This window comes from Varanus komodoensis, unplaced genomic scaffold, assembly GCF_004798865.1.
Source record: "Varanus komodoensis strain SLA01 unplaced genomic scaffold, ASM479886v1 scaffold86, whole genome shotgun sequence".
Lineage (NCBI taxonomy): Eukaryota > Metazoa > Chordata > Lepidosauria > Squamata > Varanidae > Varanus > Varanus komodoensis.
In genome coordinates, this window is record NW_025336554.1 from 179,208 (window position 1) to 197,744 (window position 18,537).

At 41.1% G+C, this 18,537-nt stretch overlaps 1 protein-coding gene across 1 annotated transcript; it reads right to left on the minus strand.

Annotated features, from left to right (window-relative positions):
• Positions 1 to 9,906: 9,906 nt before the first annotated feature.
• Positions 9,907 to 18,537, minus strand: LOC123016552 (vomeronasal type-2 receptor 26-like). The gene is made up of 5 exons (XM_044417064.1): positions 18,328 to 18,537; positions 15,731 to 16,588; positions 15,032 to 15,259; positions 13,809 to 13,935; positions 9,907 to 10,808 (listed from the first exon to the last, which is right to left on the minus strand). The coding sequence occupies exons 1-5, from the start codon at positions 18,535 to 18,537 to the stop codon at positions 9,907 to 9,909; spliced, it is 2,325 nt and encodes a 774-aa protein (XP_044272999.1).

Here is an 18,537-nt window from a genome sequence, read left to right on the forward strand (position 1 = left end):
TATGACTAATACCTTGGATGAAAATCAATGGTCAAAGAAATGCTGACTTAAAAACCTTTGCATAGTAAGGGCTGAAATAGATGCAGTAAGTGAAATGGAAAGGCAGTCAGCAAGGATGCCTGGCTGATGCTCTCTGCTCTCAGAATTAGAAAGCTGAGAAGACAACATGCAGTGTAATTCTGATGAGGACAGCTTTGGAAAATGGACCTTCAGCTCAAAAAGAGCACCTTGCTTAAAGGTGCTTAAATACAACTGTTGCCCTCTATTCCAACTTGGAAGGCAGCTACAGAGTATCATGAGAAGATAAAGAGGAGAATTGGGCAAGGGATCATACAGAAAGATCAGAGGTGATCTTCCTCACCCTTCCTCCCATCATATATTTTATTTCTAGATGGGCATTTTCCTTCTCTAGCTGGACTGGTTTTGTCAGAGAGGGAACAGCTCTGGAGGTGAGTCAAGATATCTTGGCCTCTTCAACATACTTCCCTTCCCACCAAATGCCCCTCTCACATCTGCTTTTCTGAGGTCACAATCCCATTTAAGCACAGTGCCAATGAAGTTCTCTCTGCATGAGCCGTGGGGAAAAAGGGACCAGCATGTTTCACAGTTTCTCGTTTGAAGGAACTGACCAATGGTGCCACGTGATGACCTCCTCATCAATGGTGACTGTTTCTCCTGGAGGAGCCTGAAGATCGATCCTTCCAACTTTCACAGTTAGGAAGGATTCATTGGCAAAACACTTCCAATTGATAATATCGAATCCAGCCACCACCTCCCCTTTCTCATTGAAGGAAACCTTTTTCTGAGTACTGCTATTAAACAAGACACCTGTGAGAAACTGATGGCGCTAGATTGATAATGGAAACAAGAAGATTTAGAAAATTGCAAGGTAGTTTACAAGGTGAAGTTCTAGCATCAGGTGGAGATTAATTAATGATTAATCATTAATGATTTCCACAGGTGAGAGTCTAAACCAAAAAATGCTACACATGTAGCGAATGAGTTATATTTATTGCTTGCTTGCTTGCTTGCTCGCTCTCTCTCTCTCTCTCTCTCTCTCTCTCTGTGAAGAAATCAAAACAGTTCAAAATACCATCCTCCATTTCATTTTTTTCCCCTCAAAGAAACCCTCTAAAGTCTGCTGATAGTAGGTGACTGACTCCAATTCATAGAGTGAGCTTAGTAACTAAGTGGGGGTCTAGAAGTTGGACCCACCTCTCAGTTCAATGCTCAGAAGAGGAAACCAAAAGAATGTGACCATAACTGGAGTACACTTTGAGGGAGAGAGATTTGGAGTATAATTAAAGAAAAAATATGAGAGCTCTAGTCACAGCAAAAGACATGGGGGTTTTACACGTGAGTATCTGGAGGGCATTACACACCATGGCTCTTCATTCCTAAACTTCTGTCCATTAGTCTCCATAATTTCCCTGTGTTTGACTTCATGTACGGAACTGGCATGCATAGCGTGGGCCACAGCATAGACCACATTGTAGACACTGTAGCTGTGGCCAGTCATGCTCATCTCAAAGAAAGATCCAGGAAGACTCTCCAGCCTTTCCTTCCCAGTGCAGATCTCCTCTGCCACATCCTCTGCTATTGCACTTGGGAAAAGATAGCCAAAAGCCTGTTGCCAAAAGTTCCTGAGAAAATCATCTCCTTTTGTGCTGATTGGATTTCTGTTCTCCTCAAAAGATTTGAATTCTAGTATCCTAGTGAATCTTCAAGGTCAGAGCACCATGGAAGATTTCTGTTGCCCACTACCTTTGATAGACAAATGCATTGACCTCCATCTGGGCTGAGGCTATCCACAGTTTGCCTTTTAATTTGCTTGTCCTGTTCTCCACATCTGAAATATAGATTAGCCATCTAAATAGTGCAAAGGAATATGATTCACCATGGGCCACCACTATATTGGCTTTGCTATCCACTAGTTTATCATGTATGTTTGCCCCCTTTTCTAAAATGTCACTAAGGTTAGTGATGTAGGTGTATGGCGGGAGTTTTTCTAAGAAGGCAAAGCAGACACCTCTTTTGGAAAACATTGGAAAGACAGTGAGCAAGAATCTTTCTCCATTGTCATTATCCATAAAAACAAGTCCAATCCACATCCAGCTGAAATGTAGGAGCAAAGGTAGTATTCCCTCACACTGCAGAGTTTCATGAGGAACCATTTGATAGAGAGGAAGTCCTGGTGTCTTATCATTCATGACTGGAGCCACACCATAAATAAGCTAAGAAGGGATTGAAGAAATATTAGCATGGCACTAATGATTGGAACAAATTCAATCCAGGGGAGCAGGCCTGCAATTTTAACAAAAGTACTGCATGACTTGTGAAGCTCATGCTTTCCAAACTAACACCCAGCTTCCCACATCCAGGAGTCTGCAATTTGTGTTTGAGGACAATTCTCATGATTACCGCAATCATATCTTGGTGAAAGTTGGAGTGCAACACATCTCCAGGATTGCCTGTTTGGAAAGCTTGTTCTGCTTAGTAGGCCTTCTTGAAAAATGTTGAAATCTTCATGACTGTGCATTTTAAAGTAGCATATTCATTTTTCAGGATATCAGATATATTTTAATGGTTATAATATTGTATGAAAATACCATGAAAAGGGAGAAATAGCATTACATTCAAAATAACAAATTCATCAAATTAATTGGAGTAACCCGCAATGTGAGGTTTCAGATTCCCTGCTTGAGAAGAATACATGGGCAGGCAATGTTGATCTTCTCGATTCAGTCCTGCACTGTAGAATTTGGCCAGTTTGACCTGTGTAGAAACTTGCATCTGAATGAGATGGGCCATACATGTGACCTTATGTCTGCCATAACTGTGCCAGGTTTAACTATTTTCTGATTTCCCCATCTACGTTTTGCCAAATCAATTTGCCAAATCACATTTCTGGTTATGTTGCTAACTGATCAAAGGCAACATGGCAGTTATACCATGGAGTTCCGCAGAGGTCCATTTTGTCCCCTTTGCTATTTAACATCTACATGAAACCGCTGGAAGAGGTCATCAGGACGTGTGGGCTGCGGAATCATCAGTATGCTGATGATACCCAGCTCTACCTCTCGTTTTCCACCAATCCAGGTGAGGCAGTGGCTGTACTGAACCGGTGCCTGGCCGAGGTAATGGGCTGGATGAGGGCCAATAAACTGAAGCTCAATCCAGACAAGATGGAGGTCCTGTTGGTGGGTAGCTTGGGCCTCAGGATGGGGGACTTGGGCCTTGTCCTAAATGGGGTTGTACTCCCTCTGAGGGACAGGTTCGCAGCTTAGGAGTGCTCCTCGACCCTGAGCTATCTCTAGAAGCTCAGGTGACTGCGGTGGCGAGGAGTGCCTTCCTTCAGCTTCGGCTGATACATCAGCTGTGTCCATTCCTGGAGAATGACTGCCTGGCAACAGTGACACATGCGCTGGTAACTTCCTGATTAGATTTCTGTAATGCGCTGTACGTGGGGCTACCCTTGAAGATGGTCCGGATACTTCAATTGGTGCAGAATAGTGATGCCAGGTTGCTGACAGGGACTGGGCATTCTTCTCATATAACCCCAGTTCTCCGTCAGCTCCACTGGCTTCTGATTGAAGTCCGGGCCCAATTCAAGGTGCTGGTGATGACCTATAAAGCCCTAAACAGCTTGGGACCTGGATATCTAAAGGAATGCTTGCGCCCATATATGCCCTCCCGCCCCTTGAGATCAGCAATGGATGCCCTTCTCCGGGAACCCTCTGTGAATGATATTAGGAGGGTGAATACCCAGAGGAGGGCTTTCTCTGCGGTGGTGCCCCATCTATGGAATGCGCTCCCCAGAGAGGTCTGCCTGGTGCCATCGTTATTTGTTTTTCGGCACCAGGCTAAGACCTTTTTATTTAAAACTTATTTTAATCGCTAAATTATTGAATTAATTAGTATTTTAAAATTAGCCGAGAATGCACCGGGGGTTTTTAAATGTTTTTTCCTTTTAAATTATTATATTATTATTATTTATGTATGTTTTTATGTATTTTTTGTGAGCTGCCCTGAGGCTTTGTTGTGATGGGGGTGGCATAGAAATGTTTTAAATAAATAAATAAATATGCCTGCTATACCTCTATATACAGTGCTGTAATTTAGATGTTGCTGTCTCAATGGACTTTTAAAGATTGGCATCTTTTCATCTATGAAGAAAAGTGAAAATATTTAAAATAAATGTAATGACTCAAATTGTGCATGTTTTATTTCTTTCTACTTGACCAGCATTCCCAGAATTTTAACTTTTTTTGATAAATGTTTCTGGTGTTCTACCCAAGTATGAATTGTTGATAAGCACTAGATTGCAAAAAATTATTACATTTTAGATTACTTCATCATTATTCTTTAAGGTGTGCTTTAATTATGGTGTGTAAAACACATTGGAAAAGGAATTTTTAGAAGTCACAAACATTTACCATAGTAATCATGCTAGCAAGATTAATACTGGTTACCAGTTAAGATAAGAAACACAAATGGTTAGAACATATTTTCAGATATCTTAAGTTGGAATGTCAGTTCATATCATAATACGTGTTCATTTTGGCAGAAGGAAGCTATATGGAGTTTGAAAAGAAACACTAGCATGAGGAGAGAATCATGTAATCTCCCATTATGTAAATCAAGTAAAAGGAAGATGAATAAGAATTCATCTGCTTGCTTTCACTAGAACAATTTCTCAGACTGAAGCTGGGAACAACCAAGGAAATATGGAAGTGTATCTATCTTCCCATCTCGCACACAGAGAAAGGAAGAGGATTCCTACCTGTGGAATCTTGTAGATATCCAAGAAAATTGCCATATTGAGAGAGACTTCAGAGTCCAGTGCCCCAATGACTGCTATTAGATTATTGTGGATGCTACATGCATAGTTGGGGACCAATCTCTAGTACACTGACAAAAGTCGCAGGGTGGCCTGAGTCAGCACCTACGAAGCACAGCTATACATGCATGACCAGAAAGAAGGTGCCTTGAATTTGCGTACTAGACTGAAAAGGTCACGGAATGAGAGTCAAGATAGGCAGAGCAAAGCTATGTGGATACACACAGTAGGAAGCAAACTCCTTTGAGTTTGATTGGGCTTTGTCCCTGGGAACAGGTGGAAAGGCTTTGTGCAAAAATGCCTACCTCTGGAAAAAAAATTGCTGCAAACATAACTACTGGAGAAATTTTGTTCAAACTATGTAGGCATGAGGAATCTGCCATAGAGAAAATAGTGTTACAAAACTAATGCATCATCCTTGCATATGTGCTGTTTATGTACTGTCATTTATGTGCAGCCTGATTTTGTGGTAATTGGAGGGAAAAAATTCATGACTGAACAGAGGTAAAATTTGAAAGGGATTGGGCATGGACTTATTTTTGGATCTGTTCCTGCCAATGTGTGCAGGTAAGGCTGCAGCTTCATCCACAGTTTTGAAGCAAGAACTCTGGGACTGATCAGTGCTACGACAGAGGAAGAGGAAAGAAAAACAAGCAGCAATTCAATCCATACATGAATTCTTTGAGTGAGTCTGGCGGGGGTTCTTCAGTGAAGGTTATTGCACTGGTTACAATTAAACCATGAAACGTGATGCTGCCGATGAGGATGTCTCCTGACTGATAGGCCTTCATTGGAATTGGTGGCTCCCACATGCTGCATCTGAGAATGCGTGCCAGGCACACACTTTGGGAAAACAGTGCCAGAAGCAAGACCTCTAAGAGCACCATTCTCAACATGATGTCAACATTTTTCCAAATGCCCAGAAATCCCTTTTCTTTGTGGATGACACTTAAGTCCTTGAAGCACTCTGCCATGAAATTCCCTTCTGTAATGGTAGTCTTGTCTACTGACAGCTTTGTTTGCTGATAGGAAGCATTCAAGATCACAGCACAGACAACTTGCTTGTTCCTAGTCCCTTCCTCATCTCTATCTTGTAGTAGGCTTATTTATGACAGCCTTCATGGTTTTCTGGTTTATGTGGCCTGTGGCCATTTGGAACTCCAGAGGGGTTTCATTGTGTGGCAGTATAAATTGCTTCCCTTTGGATAATTAAAATGCAAGTACCAGTTCAAAGTTGCTGTTCCCCTGTTGAATTGTTTATCCGGGAGTGTGTGTGTGTGTGGGGGGGGGGGGGTATGTTTGTTGCATTCCAACTTTGGCCTCTTAATGTTTGTAATGCCTCAATGAGTGACCAAAACTAGCTTCCATTTGGTGGCATCTTGCATGTGCAGGGTATTATGGAAATTAATCTTGTTTGTCATGCACACTCAAAGCTATCACTCAGTTCAAGAATAATGGTTAAACACTGGGAGGTTAAAGGTTTAGTTGCAACATTGGTAGGTAGGTAGGTATTTCATTCTATTAAGTCATAGGCCATTACATATTTACAAAGCCAGAAGATACAATTCAACAAAGGAGAGCTTCAAATCTGCTGTGGCAAGTTAATTAAAACTGAAAGAGTTAAAAAGGGATAAAAATTAAAAATGGGCCTGTCATGTGCAAGAACGTACCTCCTTCAAAACCTCCCTAGATCTTATCTTCTTAGCTGCAGAGGCAAAAAGAGAAACTGTATGACACTTTGGAATCATGGTCTGAAAACAGAAATGGTATTTTCTCAGAATCAGACTATGCCTTTATAGCAGATAAGAAACCCAGCAAAATTTTGTCTCTTGGCTCTCCATATAGACAGCTATTGATAATGTAATTAGGAAGGTTCTCCACTTTGAGGGATCCACAGATACAGTTATGGTGCTCCATTGGATTTGGGAATATTGACCAAACATGAGAGCTATATGCATGGTTTGAAAGCACAGGGCTGTAAAAACCATCCTGGGGTTGTGATTAGAGATGTTGACTACATAGACCTACAAAGATCATGCTTGAATTGTTGTAAGGGGCTAGTTAGTATGGTGTCTGAATAGTAGATCCAATCGCCGAGGTGAGAGTTTTCAGCTGCAGCCCCTAGAATAGCATCAGGAATGGAGTATCTATGGATGATAGAATTAAAAAAGAACCCAGAATGTTAGAAATATTTTGACAATAACAGATTGAATTAAGAATTGGGACAAGGGGATATGTTCCTATTCCAATGTTTGAGAATGCCTACGTGTGCACAAGTCCTAGGAGAAGGGAGCCTTGTTTCAGTTCTCAATAGGGCAGCTGAGGTGTCCCTTGAGAGAGCAAGGATACATCTTAGAAAGTGATTTTGGATTATCTCCAGGTTAGAAAGAATATCTTCATTCTATCCCCAGACTTCAGCTCCATATAGGAGGTGAGGAATGACCTTGCTTTCTAATAGCTTCAGTGCTGAGCCTATCAGGCATCCCCCCATGGTGTGGGAAAAATGGAAGACTGGGCCTATGATCCTTAGCACTGTAGACTTGAGCATTACCAGATGGAGATTGCAGTTCAAGTTATCCTTGGAAATAACTTACAGGTATTTAAAGAAGCAACACTGTTTAAGTGAGTTACTGAGGATACTCCAAGATGAAATTCTAGACTTTTTCCTACAAACCATTACTTTAGTCTTTGCTGATTTATAGTGATATCCTCTTCCTTGCAATATTGCTCAAGTTGCTGTATAAACCTTCTTAGGCCAATTTTGGTTTGAGAACTAAGGGCAATGTCATCAGCATATAACAAAATTGATTTTTTTTTTTGTTGATCCAATGATGGAGATTTATACTGTGATTCTGGCAAATGCTCTACGAAATAAAATAATCTGAAATAAAATAATAAAATAATAATTCATATAAACTGAATAATAATATGGGGAACAACACTCTCCCCTGCTTCACACCTTTTCTGATTAAAATGTTGTTGGTTAGGGAGCCAGAGGTTCCCACCCTAATTTCAGTGACAGTGTCTCTGTGGAGCTCTTGGAGCAGAAACAGAAGTTGTGTCAATGTTCAATACACATTCATATAAACACATAAACCATAAAATCGAATGTGGCTACAGAAACAAAGAATGCAACATAGAATGCCTTTGCATGCCCATTTATTCCAGAATAAGCCAAGTGACACGGTGTTTGGCAGTGGTCAATGGTACTGAGACCAAGTTCTAATATACAGGGCAGGAACTTTTACCCAGGAAACAGGAGATTTTATACCTCCTCTCTGTATGAAACAGTTATTGTGCACTTATGTTTTCCCATTCATGATTCTCCATTGATTCATCTTATCTGCTGCAGCTTTCCAGGCTTCCAGTTATTATGCATTATTGCCCTCCACCTGCTCCTGGCAAGCACCTCCAGAGTTTTCATGGTCCATGCAGGTACTTGCATGGTTAATCAGGCTTATCTTAAGAAGGAAGATAAGATGTTCTAAGTACTATATATTGCAATACTTCATCAGGCTTCTCAGAAGTAAGACAATCTATGCTGAGTGAACTGACAGAGCACCCAGGGTAGCATCATTTGCTTTAGCTTGGTATGCAGAGTCCATAGGTATACATGCATTGGTTCAGAAGTATGATTTTGTGTTTTCTGGTCAGCTACAGACACATTCTTAGGTTATTGGTAATCAAAAGATGCTGATGGTCTTCATGAAGAGCAGCTAAAAGTGAATCTGGGGGCTTAATGTGGAGGAATTGTCATATTCATATGATTTTTTTTATGAGGTTTAGGGTTTAGGGTAACACTTGATTCACTTCTCTCACCCATCACCCTTATTCCAGTTCCCCTCAAAAGTACATGAGTCTAATCCTCTTTGGGTTGCAGTGGATGCTCAAGAGGTGATTCCAAGCCCCTGGGGTGGTTTCACTAGCATTCTTGCAGAGCGATTCAGTGAACTTGTCCTAAACTTCCTTATCTGAACATCCTGAGGAATTTATTTGCACCATTACTTTCTTGTGTCAATAGCTTTAAATATGCAGCTGTAGTAATAGGGAATCATAAGGTCCAGGATGTAGGCAGCTATGGTCAGGATGCCAGCAGCAGGGTGGAGACTGGCACCAAGTTTAGAAGGCTAGGGGTAAGAGGCACTCCTTCAAACAGTTGAATGTCAGGAACTGATAATACAGTAGGGTCCAGGCTAATGCACAGTCCAAGAGCAGACCTAAGGTCAAAGATTGTTAAGTCACTAATGCAGGAGAAAGACTAAATAGGGAGAATGGGGTACAGGGTAGACTCTAGGTAGAGTCAGGCTGAAGACAAGGATAAAGACAGGAACAGGATGGAGCCAGGCAGGAGAAAGGTGGGTGGGCCATCAGGGGTCTGGTAGGATGCCAGTGAAAGTGCTTGGGGAAAGGAAAAGCTGGGAGTGCGACCACAAATTAGCAACTACAGCAGCTTCTATTACCGTGGCAAAGAACAGGGAATCTTCTGTTGCAGCTCCCTGGGCTTCCAGATGTGCTGCATTATTTCCACTCACTTGTTTCCTGATAGCACCTCCAGGTATGTTCTGCAGTCACTTTCTTGGTGAATCAGCATCTGATCCCAACAATAAATAGGAAAATAAGCTGTTCTATGAACTACATATAGCAGTTTAACTATTTGTCAGGCTTCCTCGAAGATAGTCTGCTGTGAGTGAACTGATTGGCCAGCAAGGAGAACCTCAATTGCTTTTGCTTAGTGCCAGAGGTCCATATACATATGTGCATCAGTACAGAATTGTTCCCTATATGTGCATTGGTTCAGAAGTATGATTTTGAGTTCCCTAGTCAATATTACCACCTACAGAATCATTATAAAGTTACTGAAAATTGAAAGAGGCTGATAGTCATTATGAAGAGTAACTAAAATTGAATGTGGGGTACGTGTCAGAATTTTTATGATATATATGATTTTTTAAATATATGCAGTGATTTTTATCTGATTTCCCCCCATGAGTTACATATAAATCACTTCTGTAAAGCAGCACAACCCTCTAGACTAGAAATGATAGTGAAGGACAGGCATACGTTCTTCAATGTTTTCTTCTAATTAGCTGCTCTTTGTTGTTCTGCTCAGGTCTCAGCACAATAATGTAGCATTTGGGGAGAAAGATGCAACACAGCAATCCTGCGCTGGAAGCTAAGATGGAGAAAATCTCCACAGCCACCATGGATTTCCCCTTGGTACTGAGGTAAGAGGGAACAAAGGAGATCCAAACACTGCAAAAGACCAGCATGCTGAAGGTGATGAACTTGGCTTCATTGAAACTGCTGGGCAGCTTCCTGGACAGGAAGGCCACCGTGAAACTGATGGTTGCAAGAAGGCCCATGTAGCCCAAGGCACAGTAAAACATTATCACCGAGCCCTCATTGCATTCCAGTATGATTTCTGTAGCCATGGAGAAGAGGTCAACATCTGGGAAAGGGGGTGAAGTTCCCAACCACACACTACAGATGCCTGCTTGGATGAGGGAGCAGCAAAGAACAATGGCACTGGCCTTCTCCTTTCCCAACCACTTCCTCATCCTGGCTCCTGGCTGAGTAGCCATGAAAGCCAGAATGACCAAGAGGGTTTTTGCCAGCACAGAGGAAAGAGCCACTGAGAAGATGATGACAAAGGCAGTTTGTCGGAGGAGGCAGGTGAGCTTCTGTGGTTCACCAATGAATAGCAAAGAACAAAGGAAGCAGAGGAGGAGGGAGCTGAGCAGAGTGTAGGTGAGCTTCTGGTTGTTGGCTTTGACTATGGGAGTCCTGTGGTTCTTCACGAACACAGCCAGCACCAGAACTGTAATGAAAGAAAAGGCAAGAGCAGGTATGGCTAAACTGAGTCCCAAAGCTTCTTCATAGGACAAGAAGGTTATGGTCTTTGGAAGACAAAAATCCTGATTCTTGCTTGGATACTCTGTATCTGAGCATGGATTACAATCATTCATGTCTAGAAAGGAAAGAAAAGGAGAGATGGTGTTGATCTGATAAAAAGAAGACAGACAAGTGAAAACAAAGAATTCATTGTCATAAATTTTAGTATCAAAGGAAGTCGCAACTGTCTGAATACAGAAATGGAGCAGTATCAACCTCAGGCTCTCAAATGAACTGTATTTGGTCTAGTTTTTTTTTTTTTGTTTAAATATCTGCAGTCAGGACAATCTTCTGATGACAAGCTATTTCCCATGATGCAGAGATTTTAAAGTCAGCATAAGTGTACTGTCTTCCAGTAACCCATCCAACTGCCTATGGGAGCATAGATAAGTAGTCTATACCTGCCTGGATGTGGATATAATTGGCAATGCAGCCAAAGCTGGGGAAAGGTGCCCCAAACTATGTGGTCCCCCTGTTTCTCAAGTGATTGTTAACCCTATCCTGATCCATTATGTGGAATGTAGCCCTGTATAGAAGAGGTGAAATATCACAGCCCCAGGGATGTGAACCATACCTCCTATACCTACATCTTCTCTAGATTGGGACTCAATGTAGTGCCCTTTATCAATTCCATTACCATGGCCAGGCACAGATTCAGAGAATCCACTTCCTCACCTGGAATTTATGAAAAGGAGGAAAACAGATGGTGTTTCCTGCAATCTATGTGCCAGGCAAGCCTCTTTGGGAAGTTCATTCTACAAGTGTGGTGCTACAGAGACATCACTTTCCTTAAGAGTCTTCCAGCTTACTTTCTTTTGCAGGGACTCCCAAAGAAGAAACACTTAGGATGTTTTTGAAGTTTGGGCAAGTATATTTGCATTGCTTAGAACTACCTCCAGCAGAAGGTAGAGGAAGGAACAAGAGCATTAGCTAGCCTCAATATAATATTAACAGGAAGACAAAATAGCATCCATGAGAATGAGACAGTGACCCATTCAATACTTGAATTCTCGATAATAAAGAGAGGAAGGTTGACCATGACCAATCATGTACCCTGGGCTCCAAGAAAGCCAACTTTAACAAGCTCAGGAAAATGATAAGCCAAGTGCCATGACAACTCACTCTAAAGGGAAAAGAAGCCCAAGAGGGGTGGGAAATCTTGAAAAAGAAGATTCTCCAAGCACAACTACAAATAATTTCAACAAGAAAAACATGTTGAAAGCAAGAGAGGAAGGCCATATGGTTCCTCAAAAAGTTAAGTGGCAACCCAAAAGAAAAAAAGAACATGTTCAGGAGGTGGAAGCAGGGCGAAGCCACGAATGAAGAAAATGAACAAGGAGTAAGGAACTGCAGGCATCAGGAAGCCTTCTTCAGATACATCCAAAACAAAAGACATGTGAACTAGAGAGGTGACTACTAAAAGTGGATGTCAGAGTGCTTACAGATGACAGAGAAAAGGTAGAGGTGCTCAATTCCTAGTCTTCCACATGAAAATCTATAACCAAGGGGAAGTAAAGCTGAATGTGAGAGATGGCAGCCCAAGATTGGCAGACACTTGGTCAAGGAATTTCTAGATGGAATAAACATGTTCAAATCTCCCAGATCCAATGAGCTCCATTGTAGAGTCATAAAAGAGGTAGCAGAGGAATTAACAGAAACACCAGCTATTATCTTTGATAAATCTTGGAATATGGGAGAAGTGCCAGATGACGGGAGAAAGGCTGGAAGAACACCAAGAACATAATCTACCTTGATTTTAGGAAAGCTTTTGCCTTAGTGCATTGTGACATTCTGATAACCAAATTAGTAAAAAAATGGACTAGATAGAAAAGGTATTAGGTGGATTGAGAATAACAAATTTAAACACTGGGGTCAAAGCAACAGAATGAGATTCTATAGGGACAGGTGCCAAGTCCTCCACTTAGGAAAAAGAAACCAAATGCATTGATAAAAGTTGGGAATGCGTAGCTCGACAGAACTGAAAAAGAAAAAGAACTTGGAGTTCTTTTGGACAATAGGCTAAATTTGAGCCAACAATGGAATGCAACTGCAAAAAGGGCACATGCTATTTTGGAATGTACTCATAGAAGTATGACTTTCAGACATGAGAAGTAGCAGTTCCCCTATACTCTCCACTAATCAGACCTCAACTGATATACTGTATCCAGTTCTGGGCACCAAGATTTATTAAAGATGGAGAAAAATGAGAAAGGGTCCAGAGGAGGGCAACAAAAATGAAACAAGGTTTGCAAACACTGCCCTATGAGGAGAGACTGAGAGAACTTGGCATGTTCAGCCTTGAGAACAGCAGACAGAGCAGGGACATGATATGACACTGTAAGTACCTCACCGGCTGTTACAAAGAGGAAGGTCAAGATCTCTGCTCGCTCATACCAGATGTACCACATAGAATACTCAGTTCAAGTTAGAATAATCTTAAACTCAGGCTAGGTATCAGGAAAAAGATTCCTCAATGACAGAGCATTACAACAGTGGAACTGGTTGCCTAGAGAGGTCATGTGCATTAGAAACAACTCTAACTTCCACAACTGATGGGGGTTGTACACTATGGCACCATGGCTGCTTTCAACTCTACTACTTTATGGTTCTATGAAAAGAAGATGCACTTTTTGGTAACTTGGCCTCAAGTCATGTGGGCTTTGAATGTTAATTCTAGCAGATATCAGTCCAGACGTACTGATGACATATTGGTCCACACTCCCAGAACACCTTCCCCATGTAGACATTGAAGAGGGGTGGGGATAAGATAAAGCCCTGTGGAGCTCCAATTTCATGACTGTCAAGGCATAGTGCAACAATTAGGGATTTGCCTTCCTAGCAGCAGTTGAACCACTGCTGTTTCCTGTCTTCTATTCCCAAGACAGGTAGCTGATGCAGGATACTGTGGCTCATAGTATCAAGAACCAATGAGGGGTACAAGGGAATCAACATGTTCCCTTTTTCCAACTCCATCCCTGACAAAACCTTCTGATCCCATTTAAACCACTAAAGAACAATCACCCCAATCTACAAACAGCCACTTTAAATATCTGTCCAATTAATGCATATCTCCTACCCTCCTGACTTGAGATCTTCCCAGCTGGACATGTGATGCAATTGTAGCAGCAATATGGCTCCCCTTCCTTCACTTTCTTGCTGGAGCCTGGACGGCAACTCTTAGTGCATACAGAAAGTGGTCGTGTCTAATATATGGATTAAAAAGGAGGATAAATACTTGGGCAGAAGCCTTTCAAATCAAAAGCGCTTTCAGTCAATGGATGACTTAAAAAATTGACCCAGCATTTCATAAATGTGCGAATCCTAATTTACTAAAAATCTTGTGCCAACATAAGCACAACTGAGTTCTGAATTAGACCAGACTCTTCAGACAGAAATAGCATGGTTACAACATATTCAAGTTCATTATATGAGTGATAAGGAGGCCATAAGTCAAATGGAATGCAACTAGCATGGAGGCATGCTGGATGCTCCCTGCTGTCCTGAATTACAAGGTTGAGAAGAACACATATGGTGTAATTCTGGTGGGGACAGCTTCAGAATATGGGCCTTCAGCTCAAAAAGGGCACCTTGCTTAAAAATGCCTGCTTCTAAAACACTCATAAAAGGAGAACTTTGTGGACACTTCCCTTCTCATGCATTCTTCTTGCACGAGTCATGAGGCTTCCAGACACAAATGCCACAGCATATTCCAACTTGGAAGGCAGGGGCAGATTATCAAGATAAAAAAGGGAAGTGGGCAGGGGGTCTTATGGGAAGACCATTTTTCCCTAGATGGGATTTCTGCATATTACTGTTAAAAAGGGCTTTTAAAAGTGCTGGCTATCTTTTTTTTCTGGCTTTCCAGCAATTACTTATATGTGTTAAACATTTTATTAACATGTCACTCAGAAATTTGTATGTTAGAACTCTTTGAGTCCTGGTATAAGAGAGTTTGGCTGGTGGAGATCTGAAGTCTAGTGCTGATGACATAAGCAGGCTCTGGCTATTCAGTGTACATCTGGCTGTATTTGCATGGTTGCCATTAAAGATGCAGGTTGTGATGTTCCATACATTAAAAACAGACATAAATTAACTGTATTTAAATTACTTCCAGCTGCTTTGAGTTAACAATATAACTGGCCAGGAAAGTCCTCTCTCTTTTATGTCTTCACTAGACCCAATATGCTTCTTTCAATTTAAAATGTCTTTTGCTTTATGCTTTTTTGGACTCAACTGAAAAGAAAGCCAGCAGGACTGTAGATCAGAGCTTGTTCAAAACAGCTGACCAGTGGTTCCCACCTGATTAAACCAGTGGTGCCACGTGATGGCCTCCTCATCAATGGTGAGTGTTTGGCCTGGAGAAGCCTGAAGATCAAACATTCCGACTTTCATATGGAGAAAGGATTCATTGGAAAAGAACTTCCAATTGATAACATCAAATCCAGACACTACCTCCCCTTTACCACTGAAAGAAACCTTGTTCCGAGCACTGTTATTAAAGGAGACACCTCTGAGAAACTGATGGAGCTGATTGAAAATGGAAACAAGAATGTTTATAAGAATGCAGTGTAGCATAAAAGGGAAAGTTCTAGTATCAGGTGGAGAATAATTAATGATTAATCATTAATGATTTCTAGGGGTGAGACGTCTGAAGGAAGAAATGCTACTGTACTGAATAGGAGTTACATTTATGCTTTTCTTTTTGGCCCAATGTAAAGAACTCAAAACAGCTTTAAATAATTTCCTCTTCTCCAACTTTTCTCCTCACAACAATCTCTAAGGGCCCTTAAGCTTAAAGTAGGTGATTTACTTAAACTCACACAATCAGCTTAGTAGCTAAGTGGGGGCAAGGTCTTGGCTCTCCCCCATCCAACACTCAGAAGAGGAAAGCAGGGGAAGGTGACTGAAATGTGCAGTATAATTTGAAGGAGGGTTCAAGGGCACTTGTCAGAGAAAAAAACATGAAGATTTCACACCTGAGTACTTGGAGAACATTACCTGCCACTGTTCATTCCTCAACTTCTGTCCATTAGTCTTCACCATTGCCCTGTGATTTTCTTCAGATGAGGACATGGCATGCATAGCGTGGGCCACAGCACAGACTGCATTGTAGATGCTGTAGCTGTGGCCAGTCATGCTCATCTCAAAGAAATCTCCGGGAAGGCTCTCCAGCCTTTCCTTCCCAGTACAGATTTTCTCTTCCACCTCATTCATGACTGAAGCTGGGAAACGACAGCCAAAAGCTTGTTGCCAAAAGATCCTGAGAAAATCATCTCCTTTTGTGCTGAGTGGATTTCTGCTCTCCTCAAACAATTTGAATCCTGGTAGGTCATTGGAACAAATCCGCAAGGTCAGAGAACCATGGAATATTCCTGTTACCCAATCCCTTTGATAGACAAATGCATTGAAGTCCATCTGGGCTGAGGCTATCCATACTTTGCCTTTCAGTTTGCTTGTCATGATGTTCAACTCTGATATGTATGTCAGCCATCTAAAAATTGCAATGGAATAGGATTCTCCATGAGCCACAACTACATTAGCTTTGCTGTTCACTAGTTTATCATATATTTTTGCTCCCCTTTCTAACATAACATTAATGTTGGTGATGTAGGTGTGTGGGGGAAGTTTTTTTGTGAAGGCAAAGCAGACACCTCTTTTGGAAAACATTGGAAAGACAGTTTGCAAGAATCTTTCTCCATTGTCATTATCCATAAAAACAAGTCCAATCCATGTCCAGCTGAAATGCAGGAGCAAAGAAAGAATCCCCTCATACTGCAGAGTTTCATCAGGAACCATCTGATAGAAGGGAAGTCCTGGTGTCTTATCATTCATGACTGGAGCCACACCATAAATGAGCTAAGAAGAGGTTGAAGAAATGTTAGCATGATGACATTAATGATTGGAATAAGTTTTTTATGTTCCACATGCTGGTTGCCAGCAATTCTGTGAGAAGCCCTGCATGGCTTGTGAAGCTTATGCTTTCCAAAGTAATGCCCAGCTTCCTGCAATCAGGAGTTCTCAGTTCTTATGGTTCCCAGCCATCATGGCTTGATGTGAGTTGGAGTTCAACACATCCCCATGGAAGCATGTTCAGAAAGCTTGTTCTTTTTAGTGGTCCTCCTTTCAGAAGTCTTGTAATATTAATTCATTTGCATGTCAGACTGGTGTTCTATCATGCCATGACATTAGACAATAATAACTATAATTTAGTGAAATGTCACAGGAAGGGAGAAATAGAATTACAACCAGAAGTTTAAAAAACCCATCAAATCAGTTGAAACAACACATAAAATGAAGTTTTGGTTTTCCAAGTTGACAAGAATGACCATATGTTTTGATCTTCTGTCTGCTCTAAGTGCATCTGATAGGATTATTTTCTGGTTCCCACATTCATTTTATGCAAAGTCAGGGAGTGCAAGACTGAAATGTTGGTAGCATCAGACGATTAATTTCTTCACATATTTATCTGGTTATGTTGCTAAATGCTCAGTGTCAGAACTCTTGCCTATATAGCTCTTATATCTCTGTACTTGTCATACAGTGGTGTTATTTAGACTTTGCAATCTCAAAGTACTTGAGCAGATGGACTTCTCCTATTCTACATGCATGGATTAGGGTATAAACATTTAAAATAAATTCCATTTTTTCATGCTTTGGTATCAAGGATAGATCCATAGAGCCATTTGTCTAGAGTGGACAATTGCCACTCTCACCCAGCAGCTAGCAGGAGAGTACCAGTGCCCTAAAGGTCAGCTTTCAGGTCCTTTGGTTTTCTCTGGTAAATTTTCATGGTGTTCACTTTCACCATGAATTGTTGACTAAATTACAATGCTGTAGTTGGTTATCTTTTCCCCCCTTTAGGATGTGGTTTCATTACACTGTCTAACAAACAATGGAAAATAATTTTTTAAAAGTCACACACTGGTAGCATAGTAAAACTGATAGCAAAATTACATTGGAAGACAATGTTGAGTTTCTCAATTCAGTACTGCACTGCTGAATTTGCCTGGTTTCACCTTTGGAGAAACTTGCATCTGAATGAGAGTGACCATACATTTCAATCTTTTGTCCATCTCAACTGTGTCAGGTTGTACTATTTTGTACTACTGCAAAAAAATTAAAATCTTTTAGATTATTCCTTAATGTGTGGTTTGATTAAAGTGTGTATTACACAATGGAAAAGGAATTTTTAAAAGACACAAAAACTTTTAACATAGTAATTATGATAGCAAAATTAATAATGGCTAATACGAATGATCAAAAGTGCAAGTGGTTAGAACATATTTTCAGTCATCTTAAGTTTTAATATCAGTCCAGATAGAAAAGTGTGTTCATTCTGGCAGAAGGAATCCTAATCTCCCATTATTTAAATCAAGTAATAGGAAGATGAATAAGAATTCATCTGCTTGTTTTTACTGGAACAATTTCTCAGACAGGAAGTAGGAAAAACCAAGGAAGTGTGATTGTATATCTATATCCCCTCTCTCACACAAAGAAAGGAAGAGGATTCCTACCTGTGGAATCTTGTAGATATCCAAGAAAATTGCCATATTGAGAGAGACTTCGGAGTCCAGTGCCCCAATGATTGCAATTACATTATTGTGGATGCTGCATGCATAGTTGGGGACCAATCTCTCTTTCACTGAGAGAAGTCGCAGGGTGGCCTGGCAGGTTGTTCTTGCATTGGCGTAGCTATCATAGACTCGGAAGCCCAAAGTGTGGTTGGGCAGTATGTGAGGGCTCTCATTGATCTCTTTCACTGCAAATGTCAAGGCCAGGAGATGCTGGTAATTCTTGGGGACCAT

Bases quoted from the DNA above. Each gene is read 5' to 3' on its own strand.
- LOC123016552 (XM_044417064.1), bottom strand. From the start codon at position 18,537: ATGGTCCCCAAGAATTACCAGCATCTCCTGGCCTTGACATTTGCAGTG. The intron at 16,589-18,327 runs GTAATTGCAATC...ACCTCTTCTTAG, and splicing joins CATGCAGCATCCACAATAAT to CTCATTTATGGTGTGGCTCC. The intron at 15,260-15,730 runs GTAATGTTCTCC...ATTTTCAATCAG, and splicing joins TGAGGAATGAACAGTGGCAG to CTCCATCAGTTTCTCAGAGG.